Source organism: Puccinia triticina, chromosome 2A (assembly GCF_026914185.1).
Source record: "Puccinia triticina chromosome 2A, complete sequence".
Lineage (NCBI taxonomy): Eukaryota > Fungi > Basidiomycota > Pucciniomycetes > Pucciniales > Pucciniaceae > Puccinia > Puccinia triticina.
This window is the reverse complement of record NC_070559.1, coordinates 3,936,333-3,959,654: the sequence shown is the minus strand read 5'-3', so window position 1 is coordinate 3,959,654 and position 23,322 is coordinate 3,936,333. Positions and strand designations below refer to the sequence as shown.

Genomic DNA, 23,322 nt, shown 5'->3' with positions numbered 1-23,322 from the left:
ATGAATCCACCCCTGATCTCCATGTGGGAAAAGAATTGGATATCGCAGCGGTAGGTAGCCGCTATAGTTATCGGTTATGTGATGTAACCCCCCTCCCACCCTCCGGAGCAATATGTCTCTTGGGTGTATTTCATCTGGATTATCATTATCAATAATCATTCCCACCTCGAGGGTTCTTGGCTCATTGTAGACCCTCTCATCAAGACCGGCTCAAGCATAGTGTCGAAGTGCGTAAATGGCGTCTTCTCCTGGTGCGCGCTCGCGGCCAATCATCCTGAAGAACCTGGCGTAACTGTTGTTATTGGTCAAGTAGCGTTGAATGCGCAACAAAAGTGTCTCGTTGACAGGCGATCTTGCCTGAGTTGCTCGGTGATTGGCTTCAACACGATCATTACCTCCTGTAACGTAGATCTGCGAGAAGGCAGCTTGTTCCGGATGATCTGGAAACACCGATCCGATATCATGGTAAAGGCCTCCGGAGACTCTGAAGGTGAACAATCCTCTTTGTCCCTGGACGGAACGATCCACTTCGGCGCCACATGACGCAAACGACAATGCATTGTTGTATGCTCTTATTTGATCTTGAAAGTTGGCTGAGTCTGAGCCTGACGCAGCCATATTGCCAATTCGTTTCCTGGCAGGCATGGGTCAAATCCACCGCCATTGTGAAAATTAAGATGGCGTGACTTACAAATGAGGTCGGCGGGTGTCAAGTTGCCCAACCGCATTGGCAGGAGATCCGTTCACACGGGTTTGCGGCCCTGACGACATCGATATAAGCAGCGCCTAATACCAAAGCTCCATCAGGGCCCAATTTATGTGGATGTGAAGTTTGAAAACTCACATCGACTACCCAGGTATGTTTCTGGGGGTCAAAACCCCCCATGTACCCAACAATCAGGGCCTCCCGACCGATTTGCAACAGACCAAAGGTGTTGCGCAATATAGCGTTGCCAGGGACAACATAGGTGGTCTCGAACTCTACCCTCTCGCGTTTCTAAAAGGCCAAGGATTCAGCGTCGACGGAATCAGGATGGAAAAGAGATAAACTTACAATGACGTGGTAATTGGTGTGTCTCAAGGTGACATGCAAGTTTGTTTGGGGTGCATTGTTAATTTCCACCGCCTTCACCTCCTCACGTTGGCTCACCACCCCAAAGCCAAATACAGCCACCTTGCCCGCCAAAAGCGAGATTGACTGGCTATTCAAGAATGCGGAGCTCTCACCAATATGAAGGGTGAGAGCCTGTTCGTAGAAGATTATTGGGTCTCCCCCATTGTTTGGCCCCACGAACCGACCGGCGAGTTGATAAACTCGGTCTTGGGCCAGGCTTGTGGATCGAGACCCGTAGCCTGATAAGTCAACGATGACATTCTCTTGCCCACCCTGCGCATCCGGATTGTTGTAGACAATAGATGTTAAGTAGTTCAACTGCCCATAGGAAGCTCCGGGAGCAATAACATGGTTTCCCTGTGATGAATGTTATAGATGAGCATGCTGGGTGCGTGCAGGGGGAAGGAGAAGTGGATTACAGCTTACAATCTCGATGATGTCAAAAGGACCCATAACGTACATGGGATGGGAGGGACGGCGGCCGCCCATTGGACTCGCAGGGGATGTTGTTGAAGCTCCCATTGATGCTTTGCTATCGGGATGAGGCTCAGCTTGGTCGAGCATGGGACTCTTTAAATACCCTTTGGAATATCTGGTTACCACCGACACGTGGCACGGAGGTGGGCCACGTTGCTGGTAGACACACCTGACAATGGTCCACTTGGTAATGAAGCACGGAGCTGAGGGGGCAGCGGAACACTGGCACCCTTCTGTCCACCGGTTGTATAAACAGCCCACTTAGTAATGACAATGATACCTCTTCTGATCACTGCTTCTGAGGCGCGTTTCCAGCACTATGGGGCTGTACGTTTTTTATGCATTACCACTGACACGTGCAGCATGACCACTGACACATGTAGCCGAGAAGGCAAGCGCATGCTGAGGAATATTTTGGCCCTGTATTATACTTATTTATATATTTCCTCCGGTTTCAGCTAGTAGCAAACCCACAGGCTGGGCGGTCACAGAAAACCCTAACCCACAACTGGGCCAGGGCAGTGTGACCTATTTTGCCTGTCTCACCACTTACAGATAGCCCTAAGTGGGCCTTTAAAATGCACCCTACCTGGGTCTGTAGCTCCTCATGGCACTGAGTCATCAAATGCGAGAACCGAGATTAACTGAGAGTCAAGAATCCAGAGAAAAAAAAATCGGGTTGATATGTAATCACATTGAGAATACCAAGAGTCAACCGGGTGTTGCTGAGAACATCTATAAACGCGGACTCATGAGCCTGGTCACGAAGTGAGAGCCCCGAGATAAACACGAGAGTACCAAATCTCACCTGAGCCAAGATCGCTGAGACACCGTAATGTGCAGCCTCAAAGAAACTATTACATACAGTTGTACCCCATCCACCGAGATTCACAGCCTGAGCTGTAGGCATGCCCCCTTCGGGGGCATGGACACACTTGCCCTTCCCTGTATTCCTCAGCCCTTCGGGCACCCCGCCCTCCGGGCGAACCCATGACCCTGCGGGTCATGGAACAGCGACCTTTCAAGTTTGTTAATATTGCTTTACCCGCATTGTAACTTAACGCTCTAATATGTTTGGCTTCAATTTGGAGATGAGGACCAGTATTGCATTCACCCAATTCCTCGTCCTCTTCGCGCTTTTAGGCCTATGCGTTCCATTACTATCACCAATCACACACGGAGACGGAGTATCATCATTCACACACGAATGGAAAGACACTGACCTCAAAACCGAATTTTGCTCAACCTTATTCGGCACATGCAAGTATGTCGAGACCGAACTTTATGTAACACAGGTGGGGAACGACAAACATTGGGTGATTCAAGCCAACAACCCGTTACCCTACAAGGTAAACCTCATGCTGCAAGTGAACGACGAACCCGTTTATTCCCTAGTTCTCTTAGAAGAGGGTTCCGAAATAACCCCCCTCGCCTCAGTAAGACGACAGCCTCGGAATGTTAAGTTGAAATACACCATCACAACACCGCAATATGAGCAATACGCTCGATCCTAAGAAGCCACAACCGTCTCCGACGCGGGGTCCTGTACACAGAGTAGGTTCAAGTCTGTTTGATTCACACATGCCTCTGAAGGAACGATCTTGCAGATAGTTTGAGCTCATGATTTTGTTTCGGCTGCCTGCTAGAAGTAGAATCCGATCCTTTTCCGATTAGACTCAAATAGAACCTCCCTTTTCCTCCACGCCGCAGAATCTGCTACAATTTTGCCCACTCAAGACGTACATAAATAAATTTTCACTGGCCTGACCGGCTTCTAATTCGTATAGAAAGTTCTAATCAACACTTGATTTTTCTTTGATCGTGATTTGAACCTCCTTCTTTGGAGCTGTCAGCCAGCTCCCCAGTAGGAGCTAAATATATATATATATATATATATATATATATATATATATATATACCGTCCCCCGACGTCAAGCCCGCTGTGCGCGCAAGCCAAAAAATACTTCGCGCACAGCGACTTCCCCCGAAAGAAGGAGGGAGTTTTTCTGGATTTTTTTTTGATGGATCAAAAGAGGGGGTCTTGCTTGCCCCCTCCAAAAAATCTTGGATTTTTTGGAGGTGTCCTCCATCATGTAAATTTTTTTATAATATGAATCCAAAAAATAAGCTCCCCCTGCCCCGATAACCCACCCCGGGGAATTTTGACCTGCCAAAACTCAAGCGGTCGGGTATGCAGCCCCTCGAAAAGAAAGTTCGAGGGGCAGCGGCTCCGGCTAACTCCCAGCCGCCGTGCCGTGCCGATGGCCGGCACAGGCCATCGAGCGGAGTTACACGCTCCCCGATGACCGGCCAGCACAGACTACCGGTCATTGAGGGGATCATGTACTCCTCTCGATGGCCACTCTGTTTCGGTCATCGACAGGAGTAGGTCATCGACAGGAGTAGGTCATCGACAGGAGTAGGTCATCGACAGGAGTAGGTCATCGACAGGAGTAGGTCATCGACAGGAGTACAAACTTCCCTCGATGACGTTCTGGTCACGAGGGGAGTGTTCACTCCTCTCGACAACCGGAGCAACTGGGCCGTCAAGGGGAGTACGTACATACATATTCCCCTCTCGATGACCGGAACATTCCGGTCATCGAGAGGAATAAATCCTTCCCTCGATGACCGAGTCCGTTCCGGTCATCGAGGGGGGTGTTCACTCCTCTCGATGACCGGGTCCGTGCCGGTCATCGAGAGGAGTACATACTTCCCTCGATGACCGGGTCCGTTCCGGTCATCGAGGGAAGTGTTCACTCCTCTCGATGACCGGAGCAATCGGGTCATCGAGGGGGGTATGTAATCCTCTCGATGACCGGGCCCGTTCCGGTCATCGAGGGGAATGTTCACTTCTCTTGACGACCGGAGCAATCGGGTCATCGAGGGTGTACTCCTCTCGATGACCGGAACGTCCCGGGCATTCTCGGAGGAGTACGTACTCCTCTTGGTGACCTGGTTGCTCCGGTTGTCGAGAGGAGTGAACACTCCCCTCGATGACCGGAACGGGCCCGGTCATTGAGGGGGTGTTCACTCCTCTCGATCGAGGTGAGCCGGAACGGACCCGGTACCGGAACGGGCCCGGTCACCGAGGGAAGTATTGTGTTTTGAATAATTCTTGGACATTTGGTTAATCCCCCCCTCCATCACAAAAACACCAACTTCACTTGATGTATGCCAAAAATGGGGTTCACTCACAGATTCTACTCATACCCAGCTACCAGTGCCTCCCAGACCCCATAAGTGTAGCTTTTGGACTTTCCGGTGCAGAACTGATTTTGGAAAAGTGTCCAAGCTTTTTTCAAAACACAATATGTACTCCTCTCGATGACCGGGTCCGTTCCGGTCATCGAGGGGGTGTTCACTCCTCTTGATGACCGGGTCCGTGCCGGTCATTGAGAGGAGTACATACTTCCCTCAATGACCGGGTCCAAGTGAACACCCCCTCGATGACCGGCAATTTGTGCCACATGCACACAGGTGCTGGCCGGTCATTGGGGGAGTGTGTAACTCCACTCGATGGCCTGTGCGGGCCATTGGCACGGCGGCTGGGGGATAGCCGGGCCCGGAGTTGCTGCCCCTCAAACTTTCTTTTCGAGGGGCTGGGTACCCGACCGCTGAAGTCTGAGCGGTGAAAAGTCCCCGGGGTGGGCTATCGGGGTAGCGGGTGCCTTTTTTTGGATTAATATTATGATTTTTTTTTACATGACAAGGACACCTCCAAAACATCTAATATTTTTTGGAGAGGGCAGTTAAGACCCCCTCTTTTGATCCATCAAAAAAAATTTGGGAAAAATCCCCTCCTTCTTTCGGGGGAAGTCGCTGTGCGCAAAGTATTTCTCTGCTTGCACGCACAGCGGGATCAACATCGGGGGACGGTCGATTCTGTGCGCGAAGAGTTTTTTGCTGCTGCGCAAAGTAGGTCCGTATATATATATATATATATATATATATATAATCTTAGGCCCCGTTTGGACGCCCCAATTTTGGTTATAAATTGCGCGACTTATAACCGGGGGTGCTTGGGGTATAACACCAAATTTATATGTGTTCGGGACGGCCAATGATATTGTAAAATTCATTACGCCGTATCACAGAAAATTTATATCCCCTGCCATTCCAGAAATATAGGTCCTGACCTGTATTTCTGGGTGATATTCAGCCCGCTGGCCTCTTTTTGACAAGTCCCACACTGTCTATCATCACCACAAGACAACATGGGTTGACAAAGATCTTCTCAGCCTACTCATCAATCCAAGCCTCCCAGTGTCATTGCCACTCCTAACCGCCGTCGAAAGCCTCAAAAACAGCAGAACACTCCAGCTACTCCGGTATCGTCAGCGACTCCGGCAACTCAGTCTCAGAAACTTACTCAGGCCACTTGCACTGAACACCCTGGATCAACCCAAAATCCAGGCTCTCAATCTCAAATTCACCAGTCGCAACCTGAAGATAGTCCCAAGAAGGATAAGACCAAGAACCTCATATGGACTGCTGGTATGGAATGCAGTGCTATTGAAATGTATGTCAAAGCAGTCGAGTCAGGAAAGAGAGGCGAAGCCGGTTTCAAACCCAAGGTACATCAATCAGTTGCCATTGAGCTTGCGAAGGAGTTCCCCGGAGTCAAATTCACCGTTGCAAAGGTCAAGTCCAAATTCAGTCAGTCCTTCAAGAAGGTTTGGGATGCCTTCTCTGCTTGCAAAGGGGCAAGTGGATTTGGTTGGAACGAGGCTGAGTGCATGGTCACAGCCTCCAAGGAGGTCTGGAACTCTTTCTTAGTGGTAGGTCTTCATTCAATACCTGCACAGTAGGACAACCTTGATGGATGTTAATGATTTTTTCTTAGTCACACCCCAATGCGAAGCGCTTCAAGAATACCCCCTTCCCCGAGTACAGCGACTATCAGGTTATTTTTGAGGGAAACACGGCCAGTGGTGTTTTGCGTCGGACGTCAGGGACCGAGCTCATTGATGCACCTGAAGAGGACGCTCCGACTGGTGACAATCAAGACCCAGCTGAGGACGCCAATGTTAGAAATAGACCTACTCAGACTAGTACTCAGCGTCCCGGTGTTTGACCTCCCCGCCGTCATCGGGTAACCTCTGGAGATTGGTCTGAGAACTCAATCAATCGTCTGGCGGAGGCATTTTTGGCTTCCAACCCTCAGCCCAAAGATGCAGAATCCTCAATAGCAATGAGAGCGATGGAAAAATTCCAAGATCATTTTGCTGACCATCTGAGCCTTGAGGAGCTTGTAGCAGGTTTTGATGTCTTGAAGAACGAATCCAATGCCTCCACTTTTCTAGCAATCCGTTCAAATGACCATGCGCAGGCCTGGTTAGAAAAACAAATAGATAGTCAGATGTCCTCGGCCAACTAGTACCCCTGGTCTTTGTTCTCATCAATCACTGTCACTGGTTTTTTCTCTCAGTCTAAACAAAGAAGTATAATTACAAATGCTTGTCTTTATTTTCATTGATCTATCCAATTACCATTCTCTCTGATCACAATCCTCTTCTTTGAATCACAAATAAAACTAGTGATGAAAAAAACAATCTCCTTTTTTCTGCTTGGAATCACAAATAAAACAATCCCCTTTTGTCTGCTTGGACTACATAAATAAAAATAGACAAACAGGCTCCCTATCTTTGTGTTTTTCAATTGAAACTGATCTGTATTTGTTGGTCAATACTAATTTGTCTGTTTGATTGATACCGATCTGTCTGGTGCTCATTCACACCGTCGTTCTTCAAGGTAGTTGAGGTATTGTTCCCACATGTTAGAAGCAATCGAATCACGCCATTTCTTGAGTTCTGCTCGCTGCTGAGCTCGGGTAGAGGCGTTTGATTCATTCGCAGTATTGTCTTCTTTGTTGGGGATCTCATTGTCATCGGGTGGATCCCCTGCATAGTTTGGGTCATCAAAATACTCCGACTGGCCGTTGTGTTCGATGATCATATTGTGGACAACTGCCAGAGCAAGTACCAGGTCTCCTTGAGTTCGCAAGCTGTATCCCAACGGGTGGACCAGGATCGGGAATCATTTCTTCCATGTGCCAAATGTTCGCTCAACAACATTCCAAAGCATTAAATGTCTGAGATTATAGAGCTCTTCCTTGTTCGCTGGCCTGATAAAGTGATCTTGATCAGTTACTAGACCAATCCAAACTGTGAGCTAAGCTATTAATCATACCTGTTTCCAGCCTGTGCAGTTTCACGCAGGTGATAACGAACCCCACGGTACGGAACAAGGATCCCCTTAGAGAGGGAGTAGCCAGCGTCAGCAAGGTAGAAAGAGTCACTTGGTATTTTGAAGTCCTCAGCCATCGCGCTTCCAAGAACCCGTGAGTCATGAGCAGATCCCTCCCATCCAACCATCATGTACGTGAATTTCATGTCAAAGTCGACAACCCCAAGAACGTTCTGAGATAAACCACCCTTGCAATTACGATACGGGCCGGCCATTTGTTCTGGTACGCTTGCTGGGACATGGCATCCATCCATTGCCCCGATACATCCTTCAAAAAATGGTGCAAATTTTGGGTTGTCGAGGATAGATTCATGTGTGACATTGCGACGGGGAGAAACAATATACTTGCTCTGGAGCTGGAGAAAGAGGTAAATCACATGATGAAAGATTCGAGAGATTGTTTCGCCACTGTGCTGGAATCGGTCTTGAGTTTGCCTGTTGGTCGCGTTTTGTCCAACAATGTATAAGAAGATAGCCAATTGTTCGTCCATGCTGACTAGCTTTGAGACCGGTTCACAGTTGATTGATAGAAGCTCATCCGAGAAAATCCTGAACACATCAATTGAGATTTGGAACATTGCCTGAGCCCGTAGTTGGTTGCCATTCAAGATGTGTCTGACGTATGCATCACCTGTTAAGATGCTATTGTTGTAAGGCTGCTTGATTGTCTTGGACCACTGACGGAGGCCAATGAGTATAATGATGAATAGCGCCATCCTCTTTTGTTGGAGCTGGTGCTGTTTTTGTTTTTGAAGCATGTTGGGTTGTGCCATGGCAAGGGTGATGAGCGTGTATGACACCAAATGGAGTTTTATTTGCCAAAAAGTCTTGCAATAAGCGGGCACTATAAAATTTATTGAGCAGATGCGCCAAACATACATATGATAAATTTATTGGTGGGATAATTGGTTTATGACACTTGGAATTCATTTTGGGTGTTATGAAATTTATTATGCAATTTATAATATCACACTGGGCGTCCAAACGGGGCCTTAGTATAAAAAGAAAAAACATAAAAACCTGAGAATAAATGAGACAATAACAGCACGCTGAGGATTAACCTCATGCGCGTAAAAAGATGCGCTTTCATTACAGCGCCGCAGTATCTAAAGAGCGCCAGGGTACAGCAAGGACAGCACCGCATCAGTAGTAATACGGCCCCGCATAATGCAAAAGCATTGTAGCCAAAAGGATGCGATGTACTTACAGCCTGCAGTAATCTTACAGTACAGTGACCAAAAGAAAAAGCTCCTAGGTACTTAAAGCTTTGATGCAGCACCTTAAAGGAAGCGCTGTATCTACGGCGCTGTAGTTGCAGCCTCACTACCCCGTGAGAGAGACTAGCTCTTGTTGCCGAACATTCAAAGACTGGAGCAATGAGTAGCAACCAACAACAAGTCCCTGAGGCTGAATGATGTACAGTACCTTGACAGATATATCTGAACCCCCAGAAGCTCATTTAAGAAGCCCAACCAGCAGAATTGAAGTCATGAGGATTGGACAATGGGTGTGTGAAATGACTGTAGAAGAGTGAATATAAAAAAATAAAAAGTATTTGGAAAATCCAAAAAATTATAAATTTTCTTTCATTAAATGACAATTTTGGAAAATCTTTAATACTATTCCAAAAAAATCATGAAGAATCAGAATAAGTTGAATGACATGTGACGCAAATGATAATAAATGAAAAAATCAAAGCCAAAATCCATCCTAAATTTTAGCAGGCAGTGAAAACACATCAAAAATTGCAAATTTGCACTGCAGGCAACAGAAAACAGTGTCTGATGTTCCAATACATAGCCACAGGTACCTACAGGCGGGTCCATGTACAGGTCTGTGTGCATGAATTTGAGCAAAATGGCACCAGGACCGGGGTACCTGCAGGTAATACCCGCTGTCAGAAGGGTCTGACAGGTACCCACAGGCAATGCCGCAAGATAGAACTCTATCCAATGACCATTTTTCCTGACATTTGGCGGTCTATTGATGTCCAGTTGGCCTATCCAAGGACCAGTCTTTGATGACACGTCATGCTATCAAGGACTTGTCATCCCATTGATGAACGGTTGAAAAATGATGGGTCATCCTATCATTGACTGGCCATCCTATTGATGACCGGTTGATCAATGATCAAATGACCGGTCATCCCATGCACCTCCTGTTATTTGTTATTTTGTTTTTTGATGGTGGAGGGTGGGGGTTGAGCTCAATGACTGGTCTGTGCTGGTCCTTGAGAGGGTTGCCTACACTCTCAATGATCAGGATGTACCAGTCATAAAGAGACTACACTAACAACCTCAAAGGCCGGCACAGACCTGCTGTCAAGGGTAAATCATAAGTGGTACCTGTGGTACCTGCCAAAAGTACCGCTGGTACCCGCCTGCAGCAAAGACTAGCACATCAAATCAAATCAATTCGAGTATTTGTATTTGTATTTGATTTGAGTCAAATGATGCCTGGGCAAATTTAAGCTCAAATATTCGAATAAATTTGAATAATGGGTCAAAGGGGCGCGTGGAGGGCCAATGCAAGCTTTTCTGGGGCCCAAAGGCCCCAGATGAGTTTGAAAAGGCCCAAAAGTGGGTCAGATACGCTAACCATAGCTTTTAGTGTAGTGTAGCGCAGCGCAGATGCGCTCTTTTTTAGCGTAGCGTTATCACAATTGTGCGCATCTGCGCTGCACTATGCGCACATCTGCGCTGACGCTACGCGCACATCTGCGCTGACGCTACGCGCACATCTGCGCTGACGCTACGCGCACATCTGCGCTGACGCTACGCGCACAGGGTGAAAAGCTATTTTAGCTTTTAGCATAGCGTTAGCACAGATACATTTTAGATTTTACAGTAGCGTTAGCACAGATACGCGCAATTGCGCTAATGCTAAGCACGCAGGGCGCAAAAGAGCGCGCGCTACGCTGCGTCTGCCACTATCAAAAGTGTGTCCGTTGTGGAGTTCTGGCGCGTACACAGGATCAGGACACCGGGATAAAGGTTTCAAGATCATCAAGACCCCAACACCCGACGGCACGGCGCGCACAACACCCTCAAGACTTTGTTTTAGGCTCCTGTTCTCATTTCTTCCCCGGTTTCTCCTTTCTTTCCCTTTCTCTTTCTCTTTCTTTCTTCCTTTTCTTTTGTTGTTTGGTTTTGTTTTTGACTCCTCTATTTACCTTCCTTTTACACATGTCTTTTCTTTTCTGTTTCTTCCTTGCGTGCATTGGACAGGTTTATTTGGAGGAGGGTTGGTCTTGTTTTGTTGTTTGTCTCATCTTCTCATCCTAGCTGTAAGGGCGCGGCGGGCACAAGGGCTTGTCGCGCGGCATGTCGCGGGCCTGAATCCAAGTTCAGCTGAACTTGGAGGAGGGATCCGCATGGTACTCTCTCCCCCCCCCAGAAAGATATCATCAGAGCTTTTGAGAGTTTATTGATCCCGGGATCGCGTTGATCCATCTCCGCATATTTCTGAGTTTTGAGTACCCGAGTCTTCTAAGTTTCTCCCTTCAGCTGATCACCTCCAGATATCCCAACAAACGCGCTGGCTTCCCTCCGAGTTCCTCTTTCCTGATCTTTTCTGACCAACCAAAACCGCCGAGGGTATTCCATCCCCTTGTTCCCTCTCACCAAAAAATCCCCCCCCCCCCAACTGCTATCACTTTGTTCGAATTTTCCCAATACTTTTCGCAGGACCACCAAAGAGGGCAGCACTCAGCACCATCCCCTCCACCGACTGCCTCGGCTCAGACCCGACAGGAGTCCATATTTGGTCCCCCAAGCCGGGATCAAACCAGCAACCTCAAGATTTACAGTCTTGCCTCAGGATTTCGAGACGGGCTGGTGGTCTTAGGCTGGATTTCTTCAAATTTTGTTTCTTTTTGTTATCACAATCGACCGTGGACTTAGCCAAAGACGTCTTTGGATTCTTGTTTGAGGATCAAGTTCAACACGAGTTTTGTTGTTATTTTTTTAGGGTGTTCAGCCGCGGGGCATAGGAGAGACAGAAGTAAGTCCCATCCATTGTGCACCTCCAGGGTATCTCTACACGCGTCAAAACATTACTTGCCACGCTGTGAGCCGCCCTTTCGTTCGCCTCTGTTGCTATTTCCAGTCTGAAAATTTTCCGGAGCGCCATGGCCGAATCGGAAGTTGTCAAATCCGTCAAGATCAAGCCACCGCATGGCAAGAGCCTGAAGTTTGACGGGACTAATGTCGAGAGGTTTCTGAGCCAGTATCAGGTGGCGGCTTGTTTGGACAAGGCCTCGGGACGAGACATGGCCAAACAGCTCTTTTTCTTTGTCGATGATAGCTCATTGGACGTTCTGGAGACTCTGGAAGGCTACGAACCCCCAGACTGGCCCAAGTTGAAGGCTTCTATGCTGTCGTATTGGGAAGATATCGATTCCGCAAAATTCACGACTAGCGACATCAAAGCCCTTAAGGAGGACTGGGTAGCTCGAGGAGGAGTGTCGTCAGTCTCCGATTATCAGGCACTCCGCAAGGAATGGGAGCCTATACAATCCTACCTCGTCGCAAAAGGACACATCGAGTCTGTCAAAGAGATCCGTAACGACTTCTATCAGTCTTTTTCGGCTGGCGTTCAAGAGAGAATTAGGGACCAACTGTTTAAGGATGACGCGATGATTACAACGGCGGATAAGCGCTTCAAGTTGCCGAAATTTGACGTGCTCAAGATGACTATCAATGAAGTCATGAAAAGACAGACAGCCTTGATCTTTGAGGATTCAAAAAGCACCAAGCCAGTAGCATCGTCGTCTATGAAGGAGTCCAACGAAGTGATGAAGAAGATGGGTGTCGAGCGGCGCACTAAGGATGTTCCTCAGAAGGAAAAGCTGATTCCCTCTATGGAGGACTTGACAAAAATGTTCGAGTCTTTTGAGCAGAAGTTAGAACAGAAGTTCGCGTCCGATCGGCCTCAGCAAGCACAGGGGTCGAGACCTCCGTTGGTTTGCTTTTACTGTCACCGAGAAGGCCACGGTACGGCTCGCTGTTTCGAACTGCAGAAGGACAAGGACGACAAACTCGTCGAACAGAAAGGCACAAATTTCTCCCTTCCGAACGGAGCTCTGATCCCGTGGGATTCGAGTAGACCCATACGCCATGTGGTGGCTTTGTTCCAACCCTCTAGGCAAACAACAAATCAAGCCACCGTGGAGTCGTCTCCGGGATCCAAGGTCGGCTGTGGGTCGCTTCAACCGTGGTACCCCCCAGCCGTGTCGTCACAGTCATTTTTGGGCGTTTATGAGGCTGATCCCGCAGGAAGGAAGAGACACGAGGACCCTAAACCCTTTAAGGCTCCATCAGTTCCTTATAGTGCCGCGAAGCGGCCCCTTCAAAGGGCTCCGACCCCACCGGTTCCGGAGGACAGGAGCGCCATGGATGAGGAGCTGATCCTGTTTGAGCGAGGTACAGGGCGCGAAGATCCCTCTGAATTGGCGGCTGACACCCCTTTGGCCTCAGCCCCACCCGCAAAATCCGCAAGCCCGAAAGTACGCTTTGAACGGGAGGTCTCGCGCAAGCATCCAAACGCGGTGGACGGCGTGCTGAAGAAGATATCGATTCTGAAAGTTCCGGACATCACTGTCTCCGAACTCATGGCTATTTCACCCTCTATAGCCGAAGGAATGAAGAAGTGGGTGTCGAGGCGTCGAGTCGAGGTGGGAAGTGAGGAGCTTAAGGTGAACTCTGGTACTTTGGTCGAGGTCTCCAACCGCGATTTGGGGTTGGATCCGAACCTCTATTCGTGCCCACTGGGCCATCTTCCGTGCTTCATTGGCGACGACAAAGCTTCGGCTTCCCCTCTCGTGGACTCTGGTTCACAGCTTAATCTGATCTCTGATACAATGGCTACGCAATTCAATCTAAGTCCGCGAGTGAATTTCACGTCGGCGGTCTATGGCATCAACAACCAAGCATGCGAGCTGATGGGAGTGACCGAAGACGTTCAGATACGGATCAGCAAAACTTTGGTCAAGACGTGTCATTTCTGGATTACGAAAATGGACGGGCCGTTGATTCTCGGTCGACCTTTCTTGATGGATGTAGCAGCAACTTTGGCGTTTTCATCGCAATCTGGCGAGAAGCTCATCGTTCCGGACGCTGCGGGCCGCAACATCGAGGTCTCGCTGTGCTTGACTGGTTCTGGTTGATGGGAGCGCGATTTCCCAGATAATCAAAATCAGCAAAAAGAAGATTGGCTCTCAGTTTTATTTCAGTTTCAAGTCTCAGTTGTACACTAGAAGAGGTGAGGGAGAGGAGGAAAGGGGTATTTCGCGGAGCACTAGAGAGACGGAAGTAAGTCCCATCCATTGTGCACCTCCGGGCATCTCTACGCGCGTCAAAAACATTACATGCCACGCTGTGAGCCGCCCCTATTTGCCTCTTTTCTTTTCCAGTACCGTCAACCCCTCAAGTCTGGATCTTAGTCTCCAAGAAGAGAATAAACTATCCTTGTTTCATCACAAGGAGGCCTCAGCCCCATCACGGGAACCCTCCGCAAGCTCCGAGCTTAACTAAGCCAACACTCGTGGTGAGCGGGTCTGGGCGGCAGCCCAGTCTCACCAGAGAGGCTTATCCACTAGAACACCAAGCTCGCGTGAGCGTGGCGTGATATAGAGGCCATTTTAAAGGCTTTTCCTTCTTGCTTCTGTACTACTCGTCACCATTTCTTGTTGGTTTGTTTTTCTGACTGCTTATCATGTTCGTGATTTTTCTGTTTTTTTTTGGTGGTTGTTATTCCATTCCTTCATTTTTGAAAACGGATAACAAGAAATTCAAAATAAATCATCCCAGTTAATTAAGCGGTCACATTATAATGAAGAACATCATGTCATATTGATGACTAGCTATAATTAACGAAAGAGGAACTACATAGAGAAGAGCTAATGAAAATTAACAAAGGCCCTCTTAACTGTACCCGTACCCGTACCCGGAGAGGAGGCGTCAACAGCCATACCCAGAAACAAGGTCAGACCAACCAAACATGTACCAGATCATCAGCCCAAACCACCTGAAACCGCATCAAACAAACCTGAAAGTAACATACATGTCCCTGAAGAGACTCACACAGCAACATCCTCTTCTTTGTCGTGAACTTGATCATTGTTATCAAGTTCTTCTGTGTCATCGATTGTTTCGTGGTGGAGGGTAGTCGCAGGACGTAATCGGTTCATCTTTGCGCTCCCTTTCTTAATGTCTGCTTGCATCACTTTGAAACCGTTCCTATAAACATCTACCACCTCTTTTTTATTTGTTCTGTTAGATTTTGGCGAGATGCAGCAGATGTCGTACTGGTTGGCCATCTTCATAAAGCTGACCATTGACGGTGTTGAAATGCTATAAACATCTACCACCTCTTTTTTATTTGTTCTGTTAGATTTTGGCGAGATGCAGCAGATGTCGTACTGGTTGGCCATCTTCATAAAGCTGACCATTGACGGTGTCGAAATGCAAAAAATCAAATGATTAGTGATGAATTGCTCAATCAAGATGCCTGCCTCTGAAAAACACATGCCTCGCCAAGAATGAAATCACTCCAGTTTGTTTGGCCAGATTCTTGAGAGCAAATCATCGTCCCAATTGCCTCAAGAAGGATCCTCATGGAGTCCTAGCCAGCATCTGACCAAAGCCGACGCCTACTTACTATGCCGATTTCATCTTGCTCCACAAAAGCGAGGAGAAATTGCTTCGGGGACATCTTCAGTGAATTCATTACCTCACAAATGTAGGTTACCTTTGATGCCTCGGTTGTCAGGTCGGCCGGTCGGTCGGGCGGCGGGAGCATTTCGGAATGGCCTATTTATGTACGTACGGCTGAGTGTCCAGTTTGAGTATTTTGATTGGCTGATCGGATGGTTGATCGGATGTATGCGGTTTACAGAAGTTACTGTGTGATATGAGCTTGTCGGTAGTTTCATCATCTAGATTGCTCTTAAGCATATTTATCTTTGTAGTGTGACTGCGCTCGGCCCTTGTCATATGGGGGACAAGAATTGAAGTTCAAAATCTTGAACTTCAAAAAAAAAAAAAACACTAGAAGTAATTGTGATTTTGCATTAAAAAAATATGGAAAAATCAAGAACATGCACATGTATGATGTACTGAAACCTAGAAATGATACGTTGAGTATTGAAGGTGGGGTGATGCAAACAAGGGCGCTCCCAGCCAAACCTCGGAAAACGCTCACGCCAGAAAGGTGTTTTAGTATGCAAGTCCCTCCCTCCAGGAGGGGTCGCTTCGCGACCAGCCAAATGCTGCACGGCCCGCAGGAGGCTGGGACCTTGTGTTAAGTTCGCGCAAGCTCTCAACTCGCGTCTCAAGAGAAGTCTCAAGATTCAACCCCCGATTGTCTCCGCGAAGAGCGTGCCACTCTGGTGAGCCACACCCCGGATTCTGGCGCTTTTCTTTCAGGACCTGGAGCGACAAAAGGCGCGGCATGCAGAGCGGAGCTCCGCAACGAGCTTAAACTATGCTCTTCTCGAATGGAATGTGAAGGAGGAGTTGTAATGTTCGGAACGTCGTGGAGGGCATATGGCGTGAAAGTAAGTTACCACAAATATGCACCTCCAAGGCGTGATGCTCCTATATCGTCGAAACCTCTATCTTGTGCCACACTTGTGAGCAACCGGCCACCTTTTCGATTTTCTTTTGCAGACAAAGTGGCGTTTGAGGACCAAGCGGAGCATCGGACAAGCCTTTTGCTGGAGGCCGGACTTGTATCTCAGGCGCGAACCAATTTGCTGGAGGCATGGGCAGCGGGCAAGCATTTGGCGTTTGCGGCCAAGTACAAGCCCGTGGCCAAGAAAGTCAAGCCCGTGAATCAAGCCATGCCACAGGGTTTGAACCCCCCTCTTTGTTGGCTGCCTCTTTCTTGTGACCCCTACCAAGGACTCTCTCACGCGCTAGCCGGACCATTTGTCCCAAAAGGACGAGTTACTCAGGAGCGGCTTGCTGTTGTAAATTTCTGGCCGGTGGGTTGGCTCTTTCCGGACAAGCTAAATCTGATCAAGAATGTCTTAGCAGAAAGAAACCGGTCGATAGCTTTCAATGAAAAGGAGCGGGGCCTACGGCCTCCCGTATATTATACCAGTTGTCAAGCATGAACCTTGGCAGAAAACGAAGATTCCCATCCCAGCTGCCAAACTTGAAGAATGTACGAGGCTTATTAGGGAGCGCGTCCGCACCGGTCTTTATGAGCAATCAACTTTGTCATACTCTAGTCCGGTCTTTTGCGTCCTTAAGGGAAACGGTAAACTGCGCGTGGTCCATGATTTACAGCCCCTCTATAAGGTAACGGTACGCGACGCCGGAGTTCCGCCGGCAACAGAGGAATTCGTGGAGTCTTTCTCCGGCCGGGCTTGTTATGGGCTTGGCAACATTATGGGCGGCTACGACAAGCGTGCCCTGGATCCCATATCTAGACCCCGCACAACATTTGACACGCCCCTGGGGCGGTTCCAGCTCACTTGGTTGCCCCAGGGGGCTAGCCACAAACTCTGTCGCCGTGTATCAGGCGCAGATGATGTGGATCCTTCAAGCCAAAATTCCAGAGAATGCCGGGATTTTTATTGACGATGGGGGTATTAAGGGTCCAAAATCTGATTATAACAACGAGCTAGTCCCTTGGCACCCTGGGATTAGGAGGTTCATCTGGGAATACGCCAAAACCTTGGAGCGTATCTTATTCAGGATTGAAGAGTCGGGCTTGACTGTTTCCGCATCTAAACTCGCAGCGTGCGTTCCGGCCTTAGAGATTGTAGGTCACGTTGTTTGCAAGGAAGGCCGCAAGATGGCCGCCAGCAAGGTTAACAAAATCCTCTCGTGGCCGACTCCAATCAGCGCCACGGAAGTGCGAGGATTCCTCAGGGTCGTGGTCTACGTGCGGATTTTTATTCCGTCACTGTCCGAGATTTGCCTTCCTCTCCGCCGATTGACGCATAAGGATTCCGAATGGAGTTGGACGGAAGACTGTGAGCTAGCGTTTCAGGAACTAAAAAAGCTGGTTGGAAAAGATATAGTCTTGGTTAAGATTGATTACGGTCCGGGCGCTGGGAGACTCAAGCTTGCGGTGGACTCCAGTTTCCACGCTGCTGGTGCGGTGCTTACGCAAGAGGATTCTAATGGCTGGAATCATCCGGCGCTCTACGAGTCCCTTCTCTTTTCGGATGTAGAGTCAAGGTATTCACAGGCCAAACTGGAGTTATGCGGCGTCACACGGATCTTGAAGAAACTACAAAAGGTCCTGTGGGGCCAGCATTTTGAGCTGCAAGTAGACGCTCAGTCCCTGATCCAGATGATCAATGCCCCGAGTTTGCCAAATGCGCCAATGACGCGGTGGGTTTTGTTCATACAGTTGTTCTCGTTCAACATTGTCCATTGCCCCGGTAAATCATTCACCATGCCTGACGGTCTATCACGCCACCCACAAGGCGACGAGGAGTCTGACCCTCCTTCCAATTTTGACGAGGATGCTCCCTTGATTCAACCCGCTTTTGCTTTTTCGGCTCTGAAGGACGAGTACACTGGCTACCAAGACGGTTACTGGCGCCAGATGGAGTTGTTTCTATCCACGTTAATCAGGCCAGAGGGCATGGGGACGGAGGAATTTTGTGCGCTGAAGAGGAAGTCCGTAGAGTTCTTTGTTCAGGGGGGCAGACTGATGAAGAGGGGAAGCCCTCTGCCTCGGATCGTCATCACCATCCCCGCCAAACAGGAAGAAGTCCCTCGCCAGCTACACAAGGAATTGGGTCACCGAGGGGTGACAGAGACTTATCGGAGGATCACCAAGCGCTTTTGGTGGCCATCGCTGAAACAATCTGTGGCGCGCTGGTGTCAAAGTTGTGACACCTGTCAGAGGCGCAGTCTTTGAAGGCCTTTAGAGCAGCGCTACCCAACTGGAGAATTGACTGTTTTTGGGCGGGTGGCCATGGACGTGGTGCATCTGAAGGCCAGCGGCGCTAAGTACCTTATAGTGGCGCGCGACGACTTCTCCGGCTGGGTAGAAGCTAAGATTTTGAACAATTTGACTTCTGAGGCAGTGGCCTCTTTTCTTCAGGAGCATTGGAACATGCGGTACGGGCCCGCGCAATTGTACTTGACAGACGGCGGCTAAGAATTTGGAGGCTCACTGGCGGAGATGCTTCAGTCCTTACCCGGCCAACACCGCGTTTCCACCCCCTATTACCCTGAGGGACAGGGGAATGCGCCACTGAAGTCGGCGTTGGTTAAGCTAGCCGGCAAGAGTGGCAAGAATTGCCGCAAGTTCCTTCTGTTGGTTCTCTTTGCAGACAGGATTTCGACCAAGCGCACTACTGGCTATTCCCCGTACGAACTGGTTTTTGGGCAGAGGGCTGTCTTGCCTATTGACTTAGAAATGGAATCTTATCTTGGTGTTGATTGGGAGTCAGTACGCACCACGTCGGATCTTCTAGCGGCCAGGTCACTGCAGCTCGAGTGAAGTGAGGAAACGCGGGGTATCGCGTATCGGAAAATGATGGAGGCGAGGGGTGATTTGGTACGCTATTGGGCTGACAAGTGCTCTGACCGTCTTCAAGAGGCGCTTGAGCCGGGAGCAATGGTTATGGCTTACAACCGGTCATTAGAGACGCAATGGGGTCAGCTGTTCGCAAATAAATGGAACGTGCCCTACCGCATCATCCGCCAGGTCCAAGGAGGCTCTTACATTCTGGCCGAGCTGGACGGCACCAAACTCAAGCGGCGATTTGCGGCCGATCAGGTCAAGAAGTACTACTCGCGCGAGGAGGGGCAAGGACAAAAGTAAGTCCTCCCATGTGTATGCATCTCCGGGCATCTCTACACGCCGTCAAAAGCATTACATGCCACTCTGTGAGCCACTCTTTTCCGGTTTTCTACCTTGGTTCAGCAGCAGGTATCAGAGAGGCGACGCGCAGTCTAGGGACAGACTGCAAATGGGATGGGGATGTGGAGTTCTGGCGCGTACACAGGATCAGGACACCGGGATAAAGGTTTCAAGATCATCAAGACCCCAACACCCGACGGCACGGCGCGCACAACACCCTCAAGACTTTGTTTTAGGCTCCTGTTCTCATTTCTTCCCCGGTTTCTCCTTTCTTTCCCTTTCTCTTTCTCTTTCTTTCTTCCTTTTCTTTTGTTGTTTGGTTTTGTTTTTGACTCCTCTATTTACCTTCCTTTTACACATGTCTTTTCTTTTCTGTTTCTTCCTTGCGTGCATTGGACAGGTTTATTTGGAGGAGGGTTGGTCTTGTTTTGTTGTTTGTCTCATCTTCTCATCCTAGCTGTAAGGGCGCGGCGGGCACAAGGGCTTGTCGCGCGGCATGTCGCGGGCCTGAATCCAAGTTCAGCTGAACTTGGAGGAGGGATCCGCATGGTACTCTCTCCCCCCCCCAGAAAGATATCATCAGAGCTTTTGAGAGTTTATTGATCCCGGGATCGCGTTGATCCATCTCCGCATATTTCTGAGTTTTGAGTACCCGAGTCTTCTAAGTTTCTCCCTTCAGCTGATCACCTCCAGATATCCCGACAAACGCGCTGGCTTCCCTCCGAGTTCCTCTTTCCTGATCTTTTCTGACCAACCAAAACCGCCGAGGGTATTCCATCCCCTTGTTCCCTCTCACCAAAAAATCCCCCCCCCCAACCGCTATCACTTTGTTCAAATTTTCCCAATACTTTTCGCAGGACCACCAAAGAGGGCAGCACTCAGCACCATCCCCTCCACCGACTGCCTTGGCTCAGACCCGACAGGAGTCCATACCGTCACTATCAAAAGTGTGTCCGTCACTATCAAAAGTGTGTCCGTCACTATCAAAAGTGTGTCCGCCACTATCAAAAGTGCGTCCGCCACTATCAAAAGTGTGTCTGGCACTCTGAATAGTGCGTCCGCCATTATGAGATATGCCTCTGGCAATATTGTAGGCGTCTTTGGCACCATTATATTTTTGACGTATGACCTCCTCAAAAATTTATGGCCCAGAAATGGGCCAAAAGAAGTCAAAAACACAACAAATGTAATTTTTTGGTGTTTTTAATGTATTTTGGAAGTTTTTCCGTCAAATATCTCCGAATACTCAAATATTTGACGAATCAGTATTCAAAAGGCCCAAAAAACACCTCGAATACCACTGTGCTAGTCTTTGGCCTGCGGGTGTTGTATATGTGTATGGGGGTCAGAAATTTGCAAAAAAAAAATTGCAGGTACCCAGGTCCACTTGGCAATCTCTAAAGGTGATTTCTCCAATTATTGAGGATTCCTTTTTGCAAGCCAGGTTTTATAGCTTAGAAAAATTTGTCCTTGGTCAATTATGTTGAGATTTAGCTTGGACAAAAGAATGCTAGAAAGGTGTAAGAGCCAAAGCTCTTCACTGGGCTAGGGAGTTGGCACAGAGATAGACAAGGGTCTCAATGGGTTCTGATACCAACATGGGGCTTGTATTGCACGTCTAGCTCAGGAGAGATATCTAGTCAGTCAGGATCTCTCCTTATGTACAACTGGGTAGGATCAAGAATGGAAAGAGAGCATGAGAAGAAATGGGAAGCTCACCTATCTCAGGAGAGATATCTAGTCAGTTGGGATCTATGCTGAGCTAGGAGTGGGCGGGGAGGTAGTACTATAAGGGGTCAAAGTCAGGTTTTGTGAAAGGCTTGTGAAATCCGCGGCACCTACGGCGCAGGGGTTTTACAAAAAAGTGTGGGGGGGGCTATCCTGAAGAGACCAGGGATAGGATCAAGGAGCTGCCAAGGGTGGCAAGGTTGGAAGAAGCTCTGAATTGATGATCATATTTCAAATATCAGGAGCAGGCATATGTAAAACACCACTCAAATTCAAGCTTGGGTTGATGCAACGGTGGGCCAGCTACGCTAACCGTAGCATTAGCGTGGCGTAGCGTAGCGGAATTCCGGTAAATTTTAGCGTAGCGTTAGCGGAATTGCGCCTTCTCTGCGCTAACGCTACGCCCAAAGGGTGCGCAGCTAATTTAGCTATTAGCGTAGCGTTAGCGCAGATGCGCGCAATTGCGCTAACGCTACACAAGCAGGGCGCAAAAGAGCGCGCGCTACGGTGCGCCACAGTGCTTTTAGCTGAAAAAAAGGCCTTTTTTTCCGCTAAAAGCGCTGTAGCGCAGCGTAGTGACTGTAGCGGCGCGCTAACACTAACAAACAATTGGCGCGCTGTTAGCGCCGCTGAAACGTAGCGCAGCGTAGCGTTGCTAACAGCGCGCTAACGCTACTCAAAATGGGCGGGCGCTTTTTGCCGCTACGCTAACGCTAAGTGGCCCTGTAGCGTAGTGTAGCGTAGCGGCCCACCCTTGGTTGATGTGGGCCCAACAGCGCGATTTCAGACAGGTTGGCCCAGGTGGACCCCAACCTCTCCGCCCAGATTTTGACCACTGGGTTGGATTGGTGTTGAGGATCAATCAGGCTCCCTTTGGCAAAACCCATGCAGCTCCGCAGGCGGGCCAACCCAGCTGACATGCCATGTCGACGCAGTTGACAGAACCCCATGGTTGAGACACTGTTGGGCATGCAACCCAGCCAACCAAGGCTGTCCCTGAGCCGTGGTGTGGTGAACAAAAGTGATCACTGCGTAGAATTGGCAGGACTCCGCCGCTCCAAGATGATTCCCAGGTAAAGTCGTGTGATCTGGAGAAACTCCGCTCCGCAGCTCCGCCACGTTGTATGGCTCTGAGTGGGATAAATAGAGTAAAGCACGTAGAATAATAAAGCTCTGCAGACGTAAACTGTAAAATAAAGCTCCGCCGCATAAAGAAGATAACTCCTCAAAACTGCAAGAAAACAGCCGTAAAGCAAGCACAACCGTAACACATAAAGCAAGTCCGCACATCCAAGTTTATTAAAGCCTTGGAATCACAAAACAAAAATTCAAGGGTTTGCCCTACAAATCACAAAAAATCACAAAAAAAATCAAGGGTTTCCCCTCTACAACTTCCAGAAAAAAAAATGAAGGGTTTTCCCTCTACAAATGCCTAAATCAACAAAAAAAAGACTACAATTAAAAAAGAAAAACAGAACAATAATCTGCACCCAGCCACCTAACATCAGAAAGCTGATGCACCGTGGTCCACCATCCATCCCTGTCTAGAAGGGTTAAAAAATGGTGAGAGGATGACTCCCAGTGCGCCGCATTGAAGGCATTATGCAAAGGGGGGCCACCGAGTAGAGCCCCTCAAACTGCGCAAGTGCAACAGCGGAGGGGGTTGAGGGCAAACCGCACGCTGGAAGTACAGCGGCAGAGGACGCCCTGGGGATTATCCAACCACAAGGTCACCCCCTTTTATATGTGTTCCACCAGCAAGCTTGCCTCAAGCCCTCGACTCTGCCCTGATACATACATTTATCCTTGACAACAATCGTACCGCCACGCCGCCCATGGATTTTTCACCTGCGCGGCACCAACTACAACTCAACAGCACAGATCACCAGCCACACCAATTAGAAAATCAACCAGCTCCG

General features: G+C 48.8%; 2 protein-coding genes across 2 annotated transcripts; one reads left to right on the top strand and one right to left on the bottom strand.

The window, feature by feature from the left end:
• Window positions 1–687: 687 nt before the first annotated feature.
• On the bottom strand, window positions 688–1,636 carry PtA15_2A400 (uncharacterized protein; the record flags this gene model as incomplete). The annotated part of the gene is made up of 4 exons (XM_053166419.1): window positions 688–786; window positions 845–997; window positions 1,055–1,471; window positions 1,541–1,636. 4 exons carry the CDS (start codon window positions 1,634–1,636, stop codon window positions 688–690), a joined length of 765 nt encoding a protein of 254 aa, XP_053017642.1.
• A 1,025-nt stretch (window positions 1,637–2,661) lies between these two features.
• Window positions 2,662–3,105, top strand: PtA15_2A399 (uncharacterized protein; the record flags this gene model as incomplete). The annotated part of the gene is made up of 1 exon (XM_053166416.1): window positions 2,662–3,105. The coding sequence occupies one exon, from the start codon at window positions 2,662–2,664 to the stop codon at window positions 3,103–3,105; it is 444 nt and encodes a 147-aa protein (XP_053017641.1).
• Window positions 3,106–23,322: the final 20,217 nt, after the last annotated feature.